Raw genomic sequence first — 17,923 nt, forward strand, 5'->3', positions numbered from 1 at the left:
TTCATTACTAAACTCTAAATATAATTTGTGTCTTGGTCACCAGACCCACAACCATGAAAATGACCTTTAAGCACCTAACACAGTCATCTGTATCTAAATACACATGTGTGTCACAAGGCAGGTTGTAAAAGTCTTGAGGCTAAGTCCTACCTCTGTACATTGTACAGCACCCTCTTGGGTTATAAATAGCAGTAAATTTAAATGCTAGGGCTAGCAAGAACAGGATTTACACCCAGGCAGTATACATCTTTGCTCATGGTATCTTGATATAATTTTTATTATCCATGACCAAGCAGCCAGTATTTCTGTAGCATTCCTGTGTAGCCATTCCAGCTATGTCATGGGTTGTTTGGCATCTTTGTCTAGTTGTCCTCAAATAACAATGAGGACAGTGTTGATCTTTAATATATTCTAGGGATATTCGCCTGTCTCTGCCCCCTGCCCCTCGGTCTGGGCCTAAACTTTTCTGTGCTCCGCAGTGATAGTCTCAGGATGCTATAAGACTGTTCCATCCTTCTGTCTCATTGTTTTGGGGATGGGCTCACATTTTGAGTGGTTTTGGTCAAGAAATCCATATTTGTTAGAGCCAGGTCCACCTAAGGTTAACTGTGGGCAGATGCAACTACGATTCCACACTGAACTCGGGGTTGCATCTGTAGGCATGCCCTGCTCCAAGAGCAGAGAATAAAGGTATTTTGTGGTGTTAACAGTAATCCTGAGTGGTGAAGTTGCTCTGGGTAGAGTGCCTGTCTGTCTCTGCATGTGCATTTTCCATGGTTCTCATGATGTCCTCAAAGGTCTCAGACACCACGCAGGGAGGAATGATGTTTGCAGTCACTCGGTAATGGGCCTGCCCCTGCCTGCAACCTCTGCAGCTGGAATAGTCCTGGGGGAAAACCCTCACATTTCCCGTGGAAAAACTTTCCATGCTGTCCTTTAAAGGTTTTCTTTAATTATCAAAATAGTTAATAATTATGTTCTCAAGTCTCTTGGGGTGCTCTGTGTATGGTTTAAAAGGATCCTCTGAACCCAGAATTTATTTTGAGAGCATTTTCTGTCTCCTCCACACACCCTTCCCTCCCTCACTGTAGACCAGTCACATAGTCTTTGCTCTGGGACAGTGGAGCCTAGCTCCCTCTGCCCCTCCCAGGTGGCCCTGCCTCCGAGTTGGTACACCCAATGTGCTAACCCAGAGTGAAGGACTATGTGTAAAGCTGCTTTAGTCCTCCTGCCTTCGGCTCCTATAGACAAGGTCGTATGTTTTATTAATTCCACAAGATCTGTTTACTGTGGAATTGCATCCAGTGAAATTCCTCCTTGAGGGAAAGGATTTCAGAATCTTGCCAAAAGGGCCTGCAGTGCAAATAGAATGTACTTCAAATAAATACAAGAAAGAAAACCAGTCTACTGAAGCAGAATCTGGCCAAGTAGGAAATTTTTGACCTGGCCTCTCCTGATAATTCTGTGTGTGTCTTGCTCTCTGGTCATCTCCCACGCTCTTTCTTTTCTTCCTCATTTTACTATTTGTTCTCTACTTCCCTTTCCTGTATACAGCATTCTTCCCAGACAAGTGTTGATGCCAGCATCTCCTTACTTCTATTTCGGATGTGCCTGTTGCCACTTTCATCCTCTCCTCTCTGGCTGCTTGCAGCTGCTCAGCTCTGGTCTCAGCTGGAAGCTATATACTCTTCTTTCTTGGAACACATATCTTTATCCTTATTTCCAGATATTTGTCTAACTCTCCATCCTCTCTTAAAACTACCCATGCACAGTCCTTTACGCAACTCTCCTTTGAGAGGGAACTGAGTTTTTAGTGTGGCTCCTACTGTGCCCTTTTAGCTAACAAAAGAGATGTAGTGACTGTGTTATTCTGAACAGGGGCCAAGTGGGCTTGGTACAACAAGTTGGTAGGGAGAGAGGGGACTGTGCGAATTAGTGAAAGATCCCTGAGGCTAGAACTCAGTTTCCTTGCCCAGTAGGTAAAAATCCAAGCTGAGGGAGGCTGGGGTGATGCTTTCCTCTCTCTTTCTCTTCCCTTCTCCTTGCCTTCCTACCTTTTTTCCCTGCACTGAGAAAGAATAAGATAGACGGCCGGGCGTGGTGGCTCACGCTGGTAATTCCAGCACTTTGGGAGGCCGAGGCAGGTGGATCACGAGGTCAAGAGATCGAGACCATCCGGCCAAGATGGTGAAACCCCGTCTCTACTAAAAAATACAAAAATTACCTGGGCATGGTGGTGTGCACTAGTAATCCCAGGTACTCGGGAGGCTGAGGCGGGAGAATTGCTTGAATCCAGGAGGGAGAGGTTGCAGTGAGCTGAGATCGTGCCACTGCACTCCAGCCTGGCACCTGGTGACAGAGCGAGACTCTGTCTCAAAGAAAAAAAAAGAATAAGACAGACATCCTGAACAGTGTCACCGTTTGAACACAGGAACAGAAATGCCCAGAAGCTATCAGGCCCCTAGACCTAAGAACTTCCTGGCATCTACTTCTGTCTTCCCCACTTCCATCCCATTAGGAACGAGGGGATATCCCTTCCCTTCACTCTGGCCCCATTCCTTCCTTCTAGTCAGGACCCCAGCTGGACTGACTGCCCCCTCCTCTAGATCAGCCCTACTACTCTTAGCTCATTCAAGTGTTAGCCTTTAGCACTTAAACATACTCCTACATACGTCTCCTACATACATATATCACACATACACACCCTGCACACACACACACCTACACATCCCTACACACACACTGCACACACCCCCTGCACACACACATACACACACACACATCTTATGCCCCTCTCAAGACTCCACATCCCCACCTAGCTGCTGTCTTCTCTCTGGCACAGCCAGAGTTTTTCAAAGCCGTCCACACTCACTTCCTATCCACACCGCCACACTGTCCTCCTGTCCACACTCACTTACTATCCACTCCGCCACACTGTCCTCCTGTCCACACTCGCTTCCCATCCACTCCACCACACTGTCCTTCTGTCCACGCTCGCTTCCCATCCACTCCGCCACACTGTCCTCCTGTCCACACTCGCTTCCCATCCACTCCGCCACACTGTCCTCCTGTCCACACTCGCTTCCCATCCACTCCGCCACACTGTCCTCCTGTCCACACTCGCTTCCCATCCACTCCGCCACACTGTCCTCCTGTCCACACTCGCTTCCCATCCACTCCGCCACACTGTCCTCCTGTCCACACTCGCTTCCCATCCACTCCGCCACACTGTCCTCCTGTCCACACTCGCTTCCCATCCACTCCGCCACACTGTCCTCCTGTCCACACTCGCTTCCCATCCACTCCGCCACACTGTCCTCCTGTCCACACTCGCTTCCCATCCACTCCGCCACACTGTCCTCCTGTCCACACTCGCTTCCCATCCACTCCGCCACACTGTCCTCCTGTCCACACTCGCTTCCCATCCACTCCGCCACACTGTCCTCCTGTCCACACTCGCTTCCCATCCACTCCGCCACACTGTCCTCCTGTCCACACTCGCTTCCCATCCACTCCGCCACACTGTCCTCCTGTCCACACTCGCTTCTCATCCACTCCGCCACACTGTCCTCCTGTCCACACTCGCTTCCCATCCACTCCGCCACACTGTCCTCCTGTCCACACTCGCTTCCCATCCACTCCGCCACACTGTCCTCCTGTCCACACTCGCTTCCCATCCACTCCGCCACACTGTCCTCCTGTCCACACTCGCTTCCCATCCACTCCGCCACACTGTCCTCCTGTCCACACTCGCTTCCCATCCACTCCGCCACACTGTCCTCCTGTCCACACTCGCTTCCCATCCACTCCGCCACACTGTCCTCCTGTCCACACTCGCTTCCCATCCACTCCGCCACACTGTCCTCCTGTCCACACTCGCTTCCCATCCACTCCGCCACACTGTCCTCCTGTCCACACTCGCTTCCCATCCACTCCGCCACACTGTCCTCCTGTCCACACTCGCTTCCCATCCACTCCGCCACACTGTCCTCCTGTCCACACTCGCTTCCCATCCACTCCGCCACACTGTCCTCCTGTCCACACTCGCTTCCCATCCACTCCGCCACACTGTCCTCCTGTCCACACTCGCTTCCCATCCACTCCGCCACACTGTCCTCCTGTCCACACTCGCTTCCCATCCACTCCGCCACACTGTCCTCCTGTCCACACTCGCTTCTCATCCACTCCGCCACACTGTCCTCCTGTCCACACTCGCTTCCCATCCACTCCGCCACACTGTCCTCCTGTCCACACTCGCTTCCCATCCACTCCGCCACACTGTCCTCCTGTCCACACTCGCTTCCCATCCACTCCGCCACACTGTCCTCCTTTCCTCCCTAGAGCTTTTCTCAGGGGCACTTGCAGCTTCCCTGTTGCCGGAGCCAGGGGACACTACGGAGCCCTCATTTTCCTTAGTTTCTTGGGGGTGTTGTCACCCATGGCCACTTGCTCCTTGCTGAAATGCTGTTTTCCTGTGGCCCTGTGAGCCACGCAGGCCTCTCTGGCTGCATCTCTGTGGCCTTCTTTTGAAGGGTTTCCCTTTCCTTGTCCTGGCCCCTTGAATGCTGGTTCTCTCCAGCCCTGCTTTTTTTCTCTTGATGACACCTCTCCTAATCTCACTGACACCCACGCCTTCACTAACCTACCTGTTACAACCATTGCCATGCCTCAGTTTCCAAACAGATCTTCCTAGGGCTTCAGACCCTTTCTCCAACTGCATACTAGAAATCTCAACTTGGTTGCATGCAATCATTTTGAACATTAAACTCACCTTCTCCTCCGCATCCCAGCCCACCCTACCTCCAGCCTTCTCTTCCTGGGTTCCCTGTTACATTATTGCCTAAGCCAGAAGCCCAGGCATCGTCTTTGACTCTTCCTCCCTCATAAACCACCATCCATCAAGTCAGGCCAGTTCCATTCAAGTCTCATAAATAGCTGTAGAGTCTGGCCACTATCTCCACCCTATCCAGACCACCATCTTCTCTCACCCAGATTACTTACTGTCCCACTATCTAATCATGACCACCTCATATTTTTAATCTCTTCTAATTCTTTTTCCATCCTGCAACCACAGTGATTTTTTAAAAAATGTAAACTCACTCTCCTACATGAGATTTTTTAAGATATGTTCCAGTGCCCTCAACATAAAGACAGAACTTCTTACAAGACCTTGCTACTCCCTGCCCTTGCCTACCCTGCCCTCTCCCACTGACGTTACCACTGCCCTTCCACCTGCCTAAGTGCTGTGCTGCTTGTTCCAGACCCCAGCACACAGTATACACTCTGCCTGGAAGGTATTCCAGCCTCACACAACACTTCCCTGTAATTCCCAATCCCCTCTCTCTGCTGATGACACCCAGACTAACTGCCTTTCTGAGGTCCCTCAGTTAAATCCAACAAACATTTGAAAACCTGCTAAATGGATCATCCAGTTCCAGCATCAAATTCTGGGGAGAGTCTCAAAGTCAAGAAGGTCAATGTTAAAATAAAAAAAAAAAAAAAAAAAAAAAAAAGCTAAGGACATTTGATCTAGAAAACAGCATGAGTTCACAGGTCTTGCATACATATCCAAAACGTGTATACCTTGAAAGGAAATTATACACGCAGAGAAGTTTCAGTTTCAAATATTGTTACTATTTCTTCCACATTCCCTGCTCATTTCTTCCTTCTAAATAAGATATGAAATTAAAAACATCAAATCCCACTGTGTTCCTCTCACCCAACTCTACAAGAAAGAGGGGAAAAGATTAAATTAGATAAACTAGAAAAATAAGAAAATTGAATGGAAACTACCAATGGAATTATGCATTCCAGCATGATGTAACAGAAAAAAGGCATAGAGCTGGAAGCCAAGAGACCTAGGTTCTATTACTAATCATTACACAAACTTGCTTTGTAATCCTGGGTCAGTGGCTTGTTCTCTCTGGACCTCAGTTGTATCATCTTCTGATGACAGTGTTGACTCTCTAAGGTTCTTCTTCTTTTTTTTTTTTTCGCTCTTGTTACCCAGGCTGGAGTGCAGTGGCGCAATCTCGGCTCACCGCAACCTCCGCCTCCTGGGTTCAGGCAATTCTTCTGCCTCAGCCTCCTGAGTAGCTGGGATTACAGGCACGCACCACCATGCCCAGCTAATTTTTTGTATTTTTAGTAGAGATGGGGTTTCACCATGTTTACCAGGATGGTCTTGATCTCTTGACCTCGTGATCCACCCACCTCGGCCTCCCAAAGTGCTGGGATTACAGGAGTGATAAGGTTCTTCTAATGATCTGTGAAAAAGAGGTTCCAGTAGTGAGGTTCCCACAATTCTGATTTGAGACGCAGTAGAGAACAGAAAGGTGCCAGGAATGAATCTTATACCTGTAATTTAACTACTTTTAAGTAAAAATAGAAATATTTAATCATTTCTATTGTATCTTAACCTGTGAGCAGAGCTTATAAATTCAACAAGAGTTAACATTTTATCTTGGAACAAACTAACTGAAACGGTGAAAAATTACTACATGGATTTAAGTGATAAACCTCAGTTTTAATATTCACATGTACTTTTCAGCTCTTGAAATTTGTTCCTGAAAAAAGTGACATTGACCTCTTGGAGGAACATAAACACGAACTGGATCGGATGGCCAAGGCTGATAGGTTCCTTTTTGAGATGAGCCGGTGAGTTTGAAAGGGCTTAGAATTTGAAGATGTCCCTTCCCTTTCTGAGATTCATGATTTTTCAATTCATGTTGAATTGTTCGGGCTAATTAACCTGGCCTAATTTGAAAGCTTTTTCATTCTAAAACTCTTCTCAAGTCTGAGTCATGTGGAATTTGTTTTGTTTATGTCAGTTCTTGCCTATGGGTAAGCCAGGGTTGGAGTTTCTTCACAATTATCTCTATTTCTGGGCCCCTTTGGCCTAATCAAGTCATAACTTTTTCTGATTTCAGTTAGTATCATTCTCCTCACCAGTTTGATTTCTTGGGATAGTGTCTCATACTTTCAAGTAGCTTAGCATGGCAAGGTGGTTGTAAAATAGAAAAAAAAAATATATATATATGGACAAACTCTGGCAATGTCAGCCTCAAGCCCACATAACTGAACAACCAGGATCTAGATGTCAAATCATGACACATGCAGACATCACTAATCGATCATGGCACTCTTCCCACGGAGCCTTGGCAAGCTCTCTTAACCCTTCTCCAGAAAGCCCTGAGGTAGCCACAGCTTTGTAATTGGGTTTGGCATATGAGCTAAGTCGATCTGCCATCTCAGGCCTAGAAAATTGATTCCACATTAGAGAAGGACCAGTGGTCCTGAAATTCTCAGTGAACCTCAGGGCACAACTTTCTCCCTTAGGGGAACCGAGAGGGTGCTCACTGTGAAAACAGACAGAGGTTTGCAGATGAGTGTGAGGACGAGACAATGTGGAAAGGGGATGCTGGAGACCAGTTTTTACTTTGGAAAGTTAAGAAATTTGGGAAAGGTGTAGGGAACTGTCCTTTATTTGCAGTAGCATATTCTTTACATTTTTGTTCCCTTTTATCTCTTCTATGCTCAGAAGAGTTCTTCCTGGGACTCTGAGGGAGGAGAGGGGCTTTAGTCAACAGCAGCTGGCTCCTACTTTCTTTTAGCAGGACTCTGCTGCAGTTGACCAAATAGCCCCTGAAGGTCAGACCAAAATGGGCTCTCCAGGCAAAGCTGGCTTCATGCCCTGTGCTCCTGTCCATGAGACGAACTGATGTCTGTGTGTTGAGGGAGTGGGTGGGTGTTGGGGAGGTGCTAGGTACCCCCACCTCCATGTCTGTTATTAAGTGAACATAGATGTATTAAATGAATATCAATTCGTCCATGTTTGCTCTTACAGAATTAATCACTATCAGCAAAGGTTGCAATCGCTATACTTCAAAAAGAAGTTTGCAGAGCGTGTGGCAGAAGTGAAACCTAAAGTAGAAGGTAAAGTCAAGCTGCCTAGATTGGAAATGATGTTCATCATTACAGCCCATTTAAAAGTGCAGTCCAAGTGCAGATAGTAAAAAAGACCATCTTGGTGATTTTTTATTTTATTTTTTGGCTCAAAATCTTTTAAAATTCTGAGGGATGATTACTTAAGGTCAGTGCTTGATGCACTGGCCTAGGCTCGGGAGCTCACAGCACATCTCCTGGGCTCTACAGGGTTGGGCTTTTGACTACATGGGTGCTGGTGAGGAATTAATCTCACCGCTACTAGCATTAAAGCTGTAATTAGCTTCCTCACAACAAAGCCTTAGTAGATTTTTCAAAGGGAAGAGTGAGGCTGTTGTATGGTTTGATTTTTAAATTTTTTTGATGTTTGAAATGCGAGCAAGGCAACTGAAGAGCACAGCCACAGAATGCAGGCTAGAATCAGGCATCTGCTTAAGCTCCAATCCCTGTTATGACACCTGCAAGCTATAACATGTAACACATTTGACCATTTTTCTGACAGTGGAATTGATCAATACTCCTGTTAATCTGACCCACACCAGACAAGTAAGTGTTAGGAAAGAAATATTGGAGATGGGGTTGCTATTCTAGGTATTCCTGAGTGCTTACGACCAATGAGTCAGCCAAGAAAGGCCTGAGAAAGGATGGGATTTTGCAGCTGTCTGTGGGTGTTGGTAACAACTTGAGTGGCTCTCCCTGTCCGCCTTCTTTGCTTCCGGTTTAAGTGTTTTGAAAGAGCTCTGGGTAACCCAGTAACTCAGTCTTACATCTTCCATGTATGTTATTATGTGTGTGAATTTAGGATGGGTATCACTGAAATGTCTTGATTTCAAACAATGAAACACTTGGTAATCATTGTGTTTTTATGTGTTTTGTTTTGAAGCAATTCGTTCTGGCTCAGAAGAGGTGTTTAGGAGCAGTGCCCTCAAGCAGTTGCTGGAAGTGGTTTTGGCATTTGGAAACTATATGAATAAAGGACAAAGAGGGAATGCCTATGGATTCAAGATATCTAGCCTAAACAAAATTGCTGACACAAAATCCAGCATTGACAAGTAAGTGTGGGATCTTCCGACACTTAGGGTAGCCAGGTGCAGAGGTCCAGGCTCAGATTTGTCCCGCTCTGGTCCTCCTCAGCCTTCGTGACACTGCTGTCTTCAGTCTGAGCTTCTCTTTCTCACTACTTTCTTCCCTTCTCTGACACTGATTCTTTAGCCTCTCTCATGACCACAAGTATCTCACACATTCCTGTTGGACCAATTATCCTTCATCTATTTTTGGTCCACATGGACATCATCTATTCCAAGTTTTGCTGTTGTTTTTGTTTTACCCTGCCTTTTAAAAAAATTATTTTTTGTAAACTTTTTATTATAGTATAAGAAGTTCACAAAAAATAATGTTGGGCTTGATGATTTTTCACAAATCCAACACACCTGTATACCCAATGCCCAGATCAAGGACAGAATGTTACCAGCACTCTGGACATCTCCCCACGACTCCTCTACAGAAAACTGTGTTCCACAGAAAAGAAAAAAAAAACTGTTAGTTGATGCTAAATTATGAAGCTTTTTGGATTTTTAGGTTATGTTTTTCTTTTATGCAGTGGATCTATATTAAAAACTTATGATGTATAAATGCATTTTGGCTATTGATATTCAGTTGCTCATTGCAGGACTCATTAAAATGCTTCCTAGATAGTGTTCAGTGCTGTATTTTAGGTGAACAGATTCTCATTAAAGACACCAAGATGTGAAAACGCTCTTGTGTCATTAACAATGTAGGGTCATTAGGCATATTAACTCGAGTCTCCCTGAGAGCTTTGTTTCTCTGAGGTTCTCACTGACTTCAAAGGAACTTGCACAATTGTTTCTAAGGTAAGTTTCTCCATACCCAAGTTCTTTTTAGAAATATGGGCTGTTAACCCTAATTACTTCTGACTAATAAGGTCTTGTACCCTATATTTTCTATAGCGTTCATGAAGCATAGTGTCCTGGCAATCCTAAATCCATCCTAGAAGAAATAAGCAATGTGTTAATTTGTTGTTTTTGCATCATGTAGAGATAGATTAATGAAGAGCAGCTGTTGTTATAGCCCTGCCACCTTATTTTTAATATAAACACTTGATCCTTTTGAGAGCGCTTTAACATTCGATTGTCCCAATAGCCTGTGAAGTACACTAGCCAAATATTGTTGTCATATGTTGTCAGAGAAGAAACTGGCTCAGGGTCAGGTGGCTCATTCAGCTTGCCTATGGTTACAAGCAATATATTCGGCCTTACAGGTAGGTATTTGACACTGGTTCTGTTGGTCCAGCCACAGCTCTATTAGCAACAGAAGGATGGTTGTAGTAGGGAATGGCAGATCTTATATTGCAGCTACCTTTTTAAGGAAGGGCGTTCTCTTCGACTGTACACATATGAAAGCAATCACCCGCCCCCAACACTTACCAATAACCTGGCACTTACGTGATTATCTGCTTGTTTACTGAGGTTACTACAGAATTTACATAATGTACAAGCCTTTTCAAGCTAAAAAGAACAAGCTAAAACTATTTCTGATCTTTCTCCTCTTTTTTTTTCTGCCTTTAATATTTGGTCCCCAAATGCAGCACCCACGCCTTATACACCTGCGTGCCTAGCAAAGTGCTTTGCTCGTAAGCAGTCACTCATTAATGTTGCTCAGTTGAATCTAATGAGATGGCGTAGGTAGTGAGACAGTCAGCAGGAAGGGAGCATTCACTGAGCATTGAAGTCTTGGTTACTGGTAATGACCAGGGAAGAATCAAATGTATGGCTGTTGTTCCTTCTTTAAAAATTTGTATTTAGTCAAACGAGGTAGTATTTGGATAGCAAACAAATATGGAAGATCGGGCCTGGTTTTAAACCTTTCTACAACAAGAAAGGTATATATGGTTAATGAAATTAATTGAAATGTCTCTCAAAAAGCAAAGCATCTCTCTAAAAAACAAAACAAAAAAAAACTCACTCTTTCTTGTGATGGTAGCTGGCATTTTGCTTCCTCCTCAGCCCCTTAGATAAGAAGCACATGGGCAGACAGGTAGTTTCTGTCAACAGCAAAACTGAAATGGAAGCCAGAGCAGTGGCTCATGCCTGTAATCCCAGCACTTTCAGAGGCCAAGGCCGGGGGGTGGATCACCTGAGGTCAGGAGTTCATGACCAGCCAGGCCAACATGGTGAAACCCCATCTCAACTAAAAATACAAAAAAGTGAGCTAGACATGGTGATGGGCACCTGTAATCCCAGCTGCTTCAGGAGGCTGAGGCAGGAAAATGGCTTGAACCCAGGGTGCAGAGGTTGCAGTAAGCCGAGATTGTGCCATTGCACTCCAGCCTGGGTAACAAGAGTAAAACTCTCTCTCAAAAAAAAAAAAAAAAAAAAGGTCTGGGCGTGGTGGCTCATGCCTGTAATCCCAGCACTTTGGGAGACTGAGACAGGTGGATCACTAGCTCAGGAGATTGAGACCATCCTGGCTAACATGGTGAAACCCCATTAGCCCGGCCATGGTGGCATGCGCCTGTAGTCTCAGCTACTCTGAGTCAGGAGAATCCCTTGAACCCAGGAGGCACTGGTTGCAGTGAGCTGAGATCATGCCCCTGCACTCCAGCCCAGGCGACAGCGAGACTCTGTGTCAAGAAAGAAAAAAAAAATGAAATGGAAGGATGCAGCTGAACATATTAAAAATAAATGGCCAAAATTGTTGGCCACTGTTTTGCTTTGGTAGGCGATTGTTTACTAATTATTGAGAGACTGAGAGTGAGAAAAGTAAGGATTTATAGGATTGCATTGTCTCTATGAAACACAAGGGTAACCAGAAATGGTTTCATTGTTATAGAAAATTGTTTGAAAACTCTGACTCATTTTGGTTAGAGGTGAGTTGGGAGTATTGGGGCTTAGCATTGTGAATTAGCAAACTGCCTAAATTATGGAAAAATTTTTTAAAGGAATGTATTTTTACACTCCTGATTCTAACTTATATAGGTAAGTAGTTCTTGATCCTCGCTGCTTGATAAGATCAACAGGGAGTTTTAAAGAATGCCCATGTCTGACTCCACCTCATTCCAATTAAATGAATCTCTGGGGTTGGCCCAGGCATCTGGAGTCCAGGTGATTGTAATGTGCAGCAGTCAGTGACGATGGGACCAGATGAACACAGTGTTGCCTAATAGATACTGTTATCCTACACGCCTGCCTTTTCAATCCAGGTCAGTCAGAGTTCAGCCCTGTCACCACCAGAGACGGAGCTGGCACAACCAACTGTTGTAACTACTAAGAGTTATGCAGTTAGGAGCTGAAGTGTTGCTAAATTAGGAAGTGGATTCAGGGCTGCGAGGATATCACATGATGGCAGTTATGGCCCACTTCCAGGTTTAGCACTGAGAGAGGGGGCTTTCTAAGGGCTTTCTAACTTTCTGGCCACTCTTTGGTGAAAGCTTATTAAAAAGTATCAATAGGCGGACACAGTGGCACATGCTTGTGATCCCAGCACTTTGGGAGGCCTAGGTGGGTGGATCATCTGAAGTCAGGAGTTCAAGACCAGCTTGACCAACATGGTGAAACCTTGTCTCTATTAAAACTATGAAAATTAGCCAGGCGTGGTGGCTGGCGCCTGTAATGCAAGCTACGTGGGAGGCTGAGGCAGGATAATTGCTTGAACCTGGGAGACGGAGGTTGTGCCACTGCACTCCAGCCTGGGAGACAGAGTGAGACTCCGTCTCAAAAATAATAATGATGTCATCAGTGAGTTACTACTTTGTACTTTAGACTAAATAATAGCTTCCCTTTTCAGTGGAATAAACATCCATCCCTCACTCTCCACTCCACCCTATTCCACTCCACCCAAGCCTACTAGTTATAAACCTACAGGGCACACCCCATTTTAGGGTGGATCTACTGGGAAGGTAAACTTGAGCTTGTCTCCATTGGCAGTGGTTCAGATTCACTTACATCACCCATCACATTACCCAGATTTTGAAAGATGCTCATTATGACCCAAATATGTAATTATTATCCTCTTTTTAGAAATTGTATGCTTCTTTTGACATCGATTTATGTAATCCCTCGGAGGCTCTTCCATTATTCCCTTCTCTTGAGAATCCCTGCCTTACATGAACCTCCAAATTTTAAAGTTAATGCAGGTAATATAGCATTATTGTGGGTTCTACAATTTGAGCATATAAATCATATGCAGGTATTAACTATTCGTATATTTATGTACTTTAAAGGAAAATAAATGTTTAATACTCTTCCCTTCTTCAATTGTAGGAACATTACCCTTTTGCACTATCTCATCACTATTGTGGAAAATAAGTACCCCAGTGTCCTCAATCTAAATGAAGAATTGCAGGATATTCCTCAAGCTGCGAAAGTAAAGTAAGTACTTAACAGTGAGTGTTAGTTTCTTAAATCACTTGGACTATGTGTTAGCTATTGAGGTAGTCAGCACTGTAGAAGTCAGTTCTATTTGTTTCCCCTGAACATTGTATGAAATAAAGTTTGAATCTCATCCAAATCGCTCAAATGTGTTACAAGGTTTTGAATATATATTTGTTCTAGTTCCTTTGGAATACCACATGCGATTTTTAACTTTCACACTTTTAAAGGGCATGTGTTTTAAATACAGGTAGGAGCATCCTTAGTTAAATAAGACGCATGGCTAAGCAAATAGAAGACCTAAGTGTCAGGGCATTGCTAATAATTTTCACATATGCACACATACTCCCAGAAACCAAGGCGGCTCTTTAATAGGAAGCAGTCTTTATGCAAATGAGGAAACTAAAAATAAAATGGAAAGTTGCCAAACTTTTACCACAAACTTCACACCACGTTTCAGAGACTGAGAAGCAGGCAGTTTTCCTTACTGTTCTTCCGTCCCTCTTTTGGCTGTCTCTTTTTTTGAAACATAAACTGCATCTTTTTGCAGTGAATTTGAAAAGTATAATGAGCAGGCTCATTTTTTCCCTCTGTTCATGGAATCTGGTGGAAATTTACTATATAAGGCATGAAATTAAATGAAGTCTTGGTGAGTTTTTTTATATATTGTAAATTATTTGGGAGAATTAAGTTTTAATCTCTAATGTTTAAAAGCCATGAAATAGAAACTATTGTGTATGGGAAAAGCCCAAGAACCTTTCTCTATTAAAAAAAAAAATGAAAATAACTAGTTAATACAACTTTAAGAAAAATCATTGTTTATTGCAACGTAAGTCATTACCTTGTAATATTCATATTATTGGGGCCTTAGTGAAAAGCAGAACACTGATTATGCAGAGCACAATGTGAACATGATTGCAAATGAACCCGTCTTTTTTTATGTTTTCAAAGGAGCTACATGTGGCAAGAGATTTATTTCTCCATGGAGTAATTTGCTGAAGTGAGGTTTTTTTTTTTGAGTTTGAAGCATAAAATATTTTTGTACAGATCAAAGATATTTCTCTTCTGCTATTTTTAACCTATAAAGTATACCTGCTGACTACAAGAAACAAGACACATAATTTTATACCTAAATTTCACAAGTTTAAAATACTGTTGTCTTTGAGACCTGAGCATGGCAGGGAATTTTAAACATTTAAATTAAACTAATATGGGCTTCCAAGCATGAAATATTTAAACCCAACTTATATTTAATATGTGTAAGTCACATGTTGATTGCTAAAACGTTGCTATTTACAACAGCATGACTGAGCTGGACAAAGAAATAAGTACCTTGAGAAGTGGCTTGAAAGCAGTAGAGACAGTGAGTATTTGTGTTTTGTTCTAATTCCTAGTCTCTTCGCTATCTCTAGTGCTGGTGGTTTCCAGCAGATGAGTTGCTGGTTGTCTTGGCATGTGGTATGCCCAGGATAAACAGGTATTGATTAAAAAAAAAAAAAAAAAAAACCACCACAAGAAGCAAAGGCAGGTTATGTTCAGCCTGGCAGCGTGATTGCAGGCAGCACGGGTCATGGGTGAGTCACTGCAGCGAGAACTGGAAACTGGACCTAGCATGCCACCAGTTTATCTGTGAGGCAGATTCATCAGGATGAGTGGGTTGGGCTAGATGAGCTTCAGGGACTCTCTCAATTTCCAAGTGCTGTTAATATATGGTGTTCACTTTCAGTAGAGCAGTAGAACTTCTCTGTTGTTTTTGAGTTGGTCCTCTGGGGAGTATTTACTGAGCAGACACGGTAGTCCATGCTCTAGCTGAGGGTCACAATGACTCAGAATCCTTGTCCTCCAGGTATTGTAATCCGAGCAGCCAATTCCCTCAGCCTGGCACCATCCAGATAAGCAGAGTGATTACAGAGGTGCCTTAAGGAAGGCAGCGGGTTGAGGGTGCTTTGGAGGCATGTGGGACAATTGATCCCTATTAGAGGAAGCTTCTCTTTTGGAAAAGAAGTTGTTGGAGCTATGGCTTAGGAAGGTGGGTTATCCCAGGTGCATAGGAGGAAGGTTATCCCAGGCATACAAGACAACCTGGGCCCAGGCCTCCAAGGAAGGAAAACCAGTCAGGCTGGCAGACTGGAGCCGGTAGGCTGAAACATGCCTGTTGGCACAGTGCCCTGTGGGTACTGTGCAGATGCAGCTGCCAGCGAGGGAGGAGGCAGGGATGAGAACAGGCTGGCAGAGCAGTGTCCCTGGTGACCATGCTCAGAGCACACATCGCTCGGGCCTGCTCAATTACCATGGAAAGTAGTTGAATTCATTAAAGGCATACCTTTAATAAAAATTAACATCGCAATGTCTAATTTTCTTGTTTTCAATAAATTGAGCATGTGAGGTTTTTTCTTTTTTTTTTTTTTAATGTAGGGGGCAGTATTAAAAAAAAATCAACTGATCGAACTTTTTCTCCCAGCCCCAGAGGGTCCATAGTCCTTATGATGGCCCTAAAGCCTGGCTCTGACCCCTGCTTCTGAGCCAGGTCAGAGCAAGGCCTGGTGTGGGGGATTCCAGAGGAATTTCATGTTGTTGCTTTATTAAAGGATAGTTTTGCTGAAATCGCTCTGTCCATTGGGTCATATACACTGCATCACACTTTCTATGGGAAGGGGGCCCCCACTCCTGGAGATGGGCATCATATTATAAGAAAATAGCAGGGGGCAGAGATTGGCCTGGCCAAATATATATGTGTTCTAAGTGTGCTTCACACAAATTAAGTCTATTGTTAGAAGGCATCAGAGATGAATATTTATAAAATTATACATTAATAAAACACTTCAAATGCCTTTCCCATCCCAACAATGAACACAGATACACTCACTTTCCAGGCCAAAGTATTAGAATCATGGCAATTTCTTCCAGTCAGAGCCAGCTCCATAATTGATGAGTTTTCACTTCCGTTATTTCATTTGAGTCTAGTGGTGATGTGGATATTGCCCTCTTTAAAAAAAAAAAAAATCAATAAACTGAGGCTCAGAACAACATACTATAGATAAGAACCAAATCAGTGGTAGAGCTGTGTCAGAACCCATAGCCTGTGACTCCTACTCTTCTGCTTGTGAAGATCTCTGCCAATACAAGAAAATGAGGGAGAATCCAGTTTAAGTCAATTGGTACACAACATAGTTATTACCAAGACTCTGGAGTCAGGCAGGCCTGAGTTCAAAATCTGGCTCTGTCACTGGTCAGTGCTACTTCAGGACAAGTAATATCCCTCCAAACCTTAATTTATGTGTCTGTATAATGGGAATAGTGATGCCTCACTCGTAGAGATGTTATGGGCTTTAAATAAGAATGTGCATCTGGCAACTATTAAACTAACATTAGATTTGTATCATCTGTGTTCATTGCTGTGGTTACGGGGAATATGGATAATTAACAAGAGACAACTTCCCTTCTAGGCCTGTTCACAAAAACCATATGGTATGGACAAGAGAAAAATGGTAGAAGATTATGGTGCCAAATGCTACGGCCAAAATTCTACTGACCCATATCCCACAGTTTAAGAAGTAAATAGACTTGGCTGAGAGGGAAAGAAGAAGAAAATCAAGGCACCAGAATTCCGAGCACGGAATATTGACAATCAGAGTCTCTTATTTTCACTCAAAAGCTCTTAGAGTTCAGTTTGCCCCAATTATTTGTTTAACTTCTGTTAATTTTATCCACATGCAAATCTGCTTGCTTTCTAAAACCTGAAAGTGAAATCACACAGATGATATACTTAGATGATTGGTAAATTGCTATTTGCAAATATGCGTGTGCACGTGAGCATAGCTTTGGCATGGTGGGAATAAGGGCAGGGGTGCTACAGTATAATACCAAAATGTTTTAGAACAAGTTTTGATGTGTTTGCCATTCTGATTTATTAAATTTAAGGCATGTGAAATATGAGACAAGGTGTGTCTCATGTCTATATTTGAAGCCTGCATTGACATTATTCATTTCCTGTGTTTAAGGAGCTGGAATATCAGAAGTCTCAGCCCCCACAACCCGGAGACAAGTTTGTGTCTGTTGTCAGCCAGTTCATCACAGTAGCCAGCTTCAGCTTCTCTGATGTTGAAGATCTTCTAGCAGAAGCTAAAGACCTGGTAAGTTTCCCCCTTGCACACTGAGTGTTGTTTGACAGGGCTGGGCTTCATTGTGATACTTTCGGTTATTATTCTGTACGGGAAATAGCAGGAGTGAGATCCAGACTTCATGATGCAGGAAATGAAGTGGTAGATGATTACTTTCCAGATTCCATTGTTTTGTATGACATAGGTGTATTTTCATTTCCAAGACTGTGATTAATCAAAACACACCCTTTATGTCTAACTGGCCTATGTTGCCTTTAGGTTAGCAAGACCTTCAAGGCTCTGAGTGTTGGAAGACCAGCAAATACTTTGACAGTTTTCTCTTGGTTGAAATTGGCTTGAAGTACTTATCTCTAGGAACCAGAAAAGACTAGATGATGAAAACCAGGGTCAGGATAAATGTGCGATCAGGTGTGACTAAAGCCATGTGCCTGATTACCTCTACATAATGTGTTCATCTGAGATACAGCCTTG

At 43.7% G+C, this 17,923-nt stretch overlaps 1 protein-coding gene across 2 annotated transcripts in view; it reads left to right on the forward strand.

Annotated features, from left to right (window-relative positions):
* DAAM1 (dishevelled associated activator of morphogenesis 1) overlaps window positions 1–17,923 on the forward strand; it is a 186,814-nt gene that overhangs the window by 161,871 nt on the left and 7,020 nt on the right. For both annotated transcript variants that reach the window (XM_012442281.3, XM_012442283.3), the window contains 6 exons: window positions 6,551–6,657; window positions 7,847–7,935; window positions 8,828–8,996; window positions 13,224–13,331; window positions 14,634–14,694; window positions 17,333–17,464. In XM_012442281.3, the coding sequence (XP_012297704.1) occupies window positions 6,551–6,657; window positions 7,847–7,935; window positions 8,828–8,996; window positions 13,224–13,331; window positions 14,634–14,694; window positions 17,333–17,464 (666 nt within the window). The remainder of the gene's footprint in view (window positions 1–6,550; window positions 6,658–7,846; window positions 7,936–8,827; window positions 8,997–13,223; window positions 13,332–14,633; window positions 14,695–17,332; window positions 17,465–17,923) is intronic.

Source organism: Aotus nancymaae, unplaced genomic scaffold (assembly GCF_030222135.1).
Source record: "Aotus nancymaae isolate 86718 unplaced genomic scaffold, 86718_ANA_hifiasm-v0.15.2.pri h1tg000062l, whole genome shotgun sequence".
NCBI lineage: Eukaryota > Metazoa > Chordata > Mammalia > Primates > Aotidae > Aotus > Aotus nancymaae.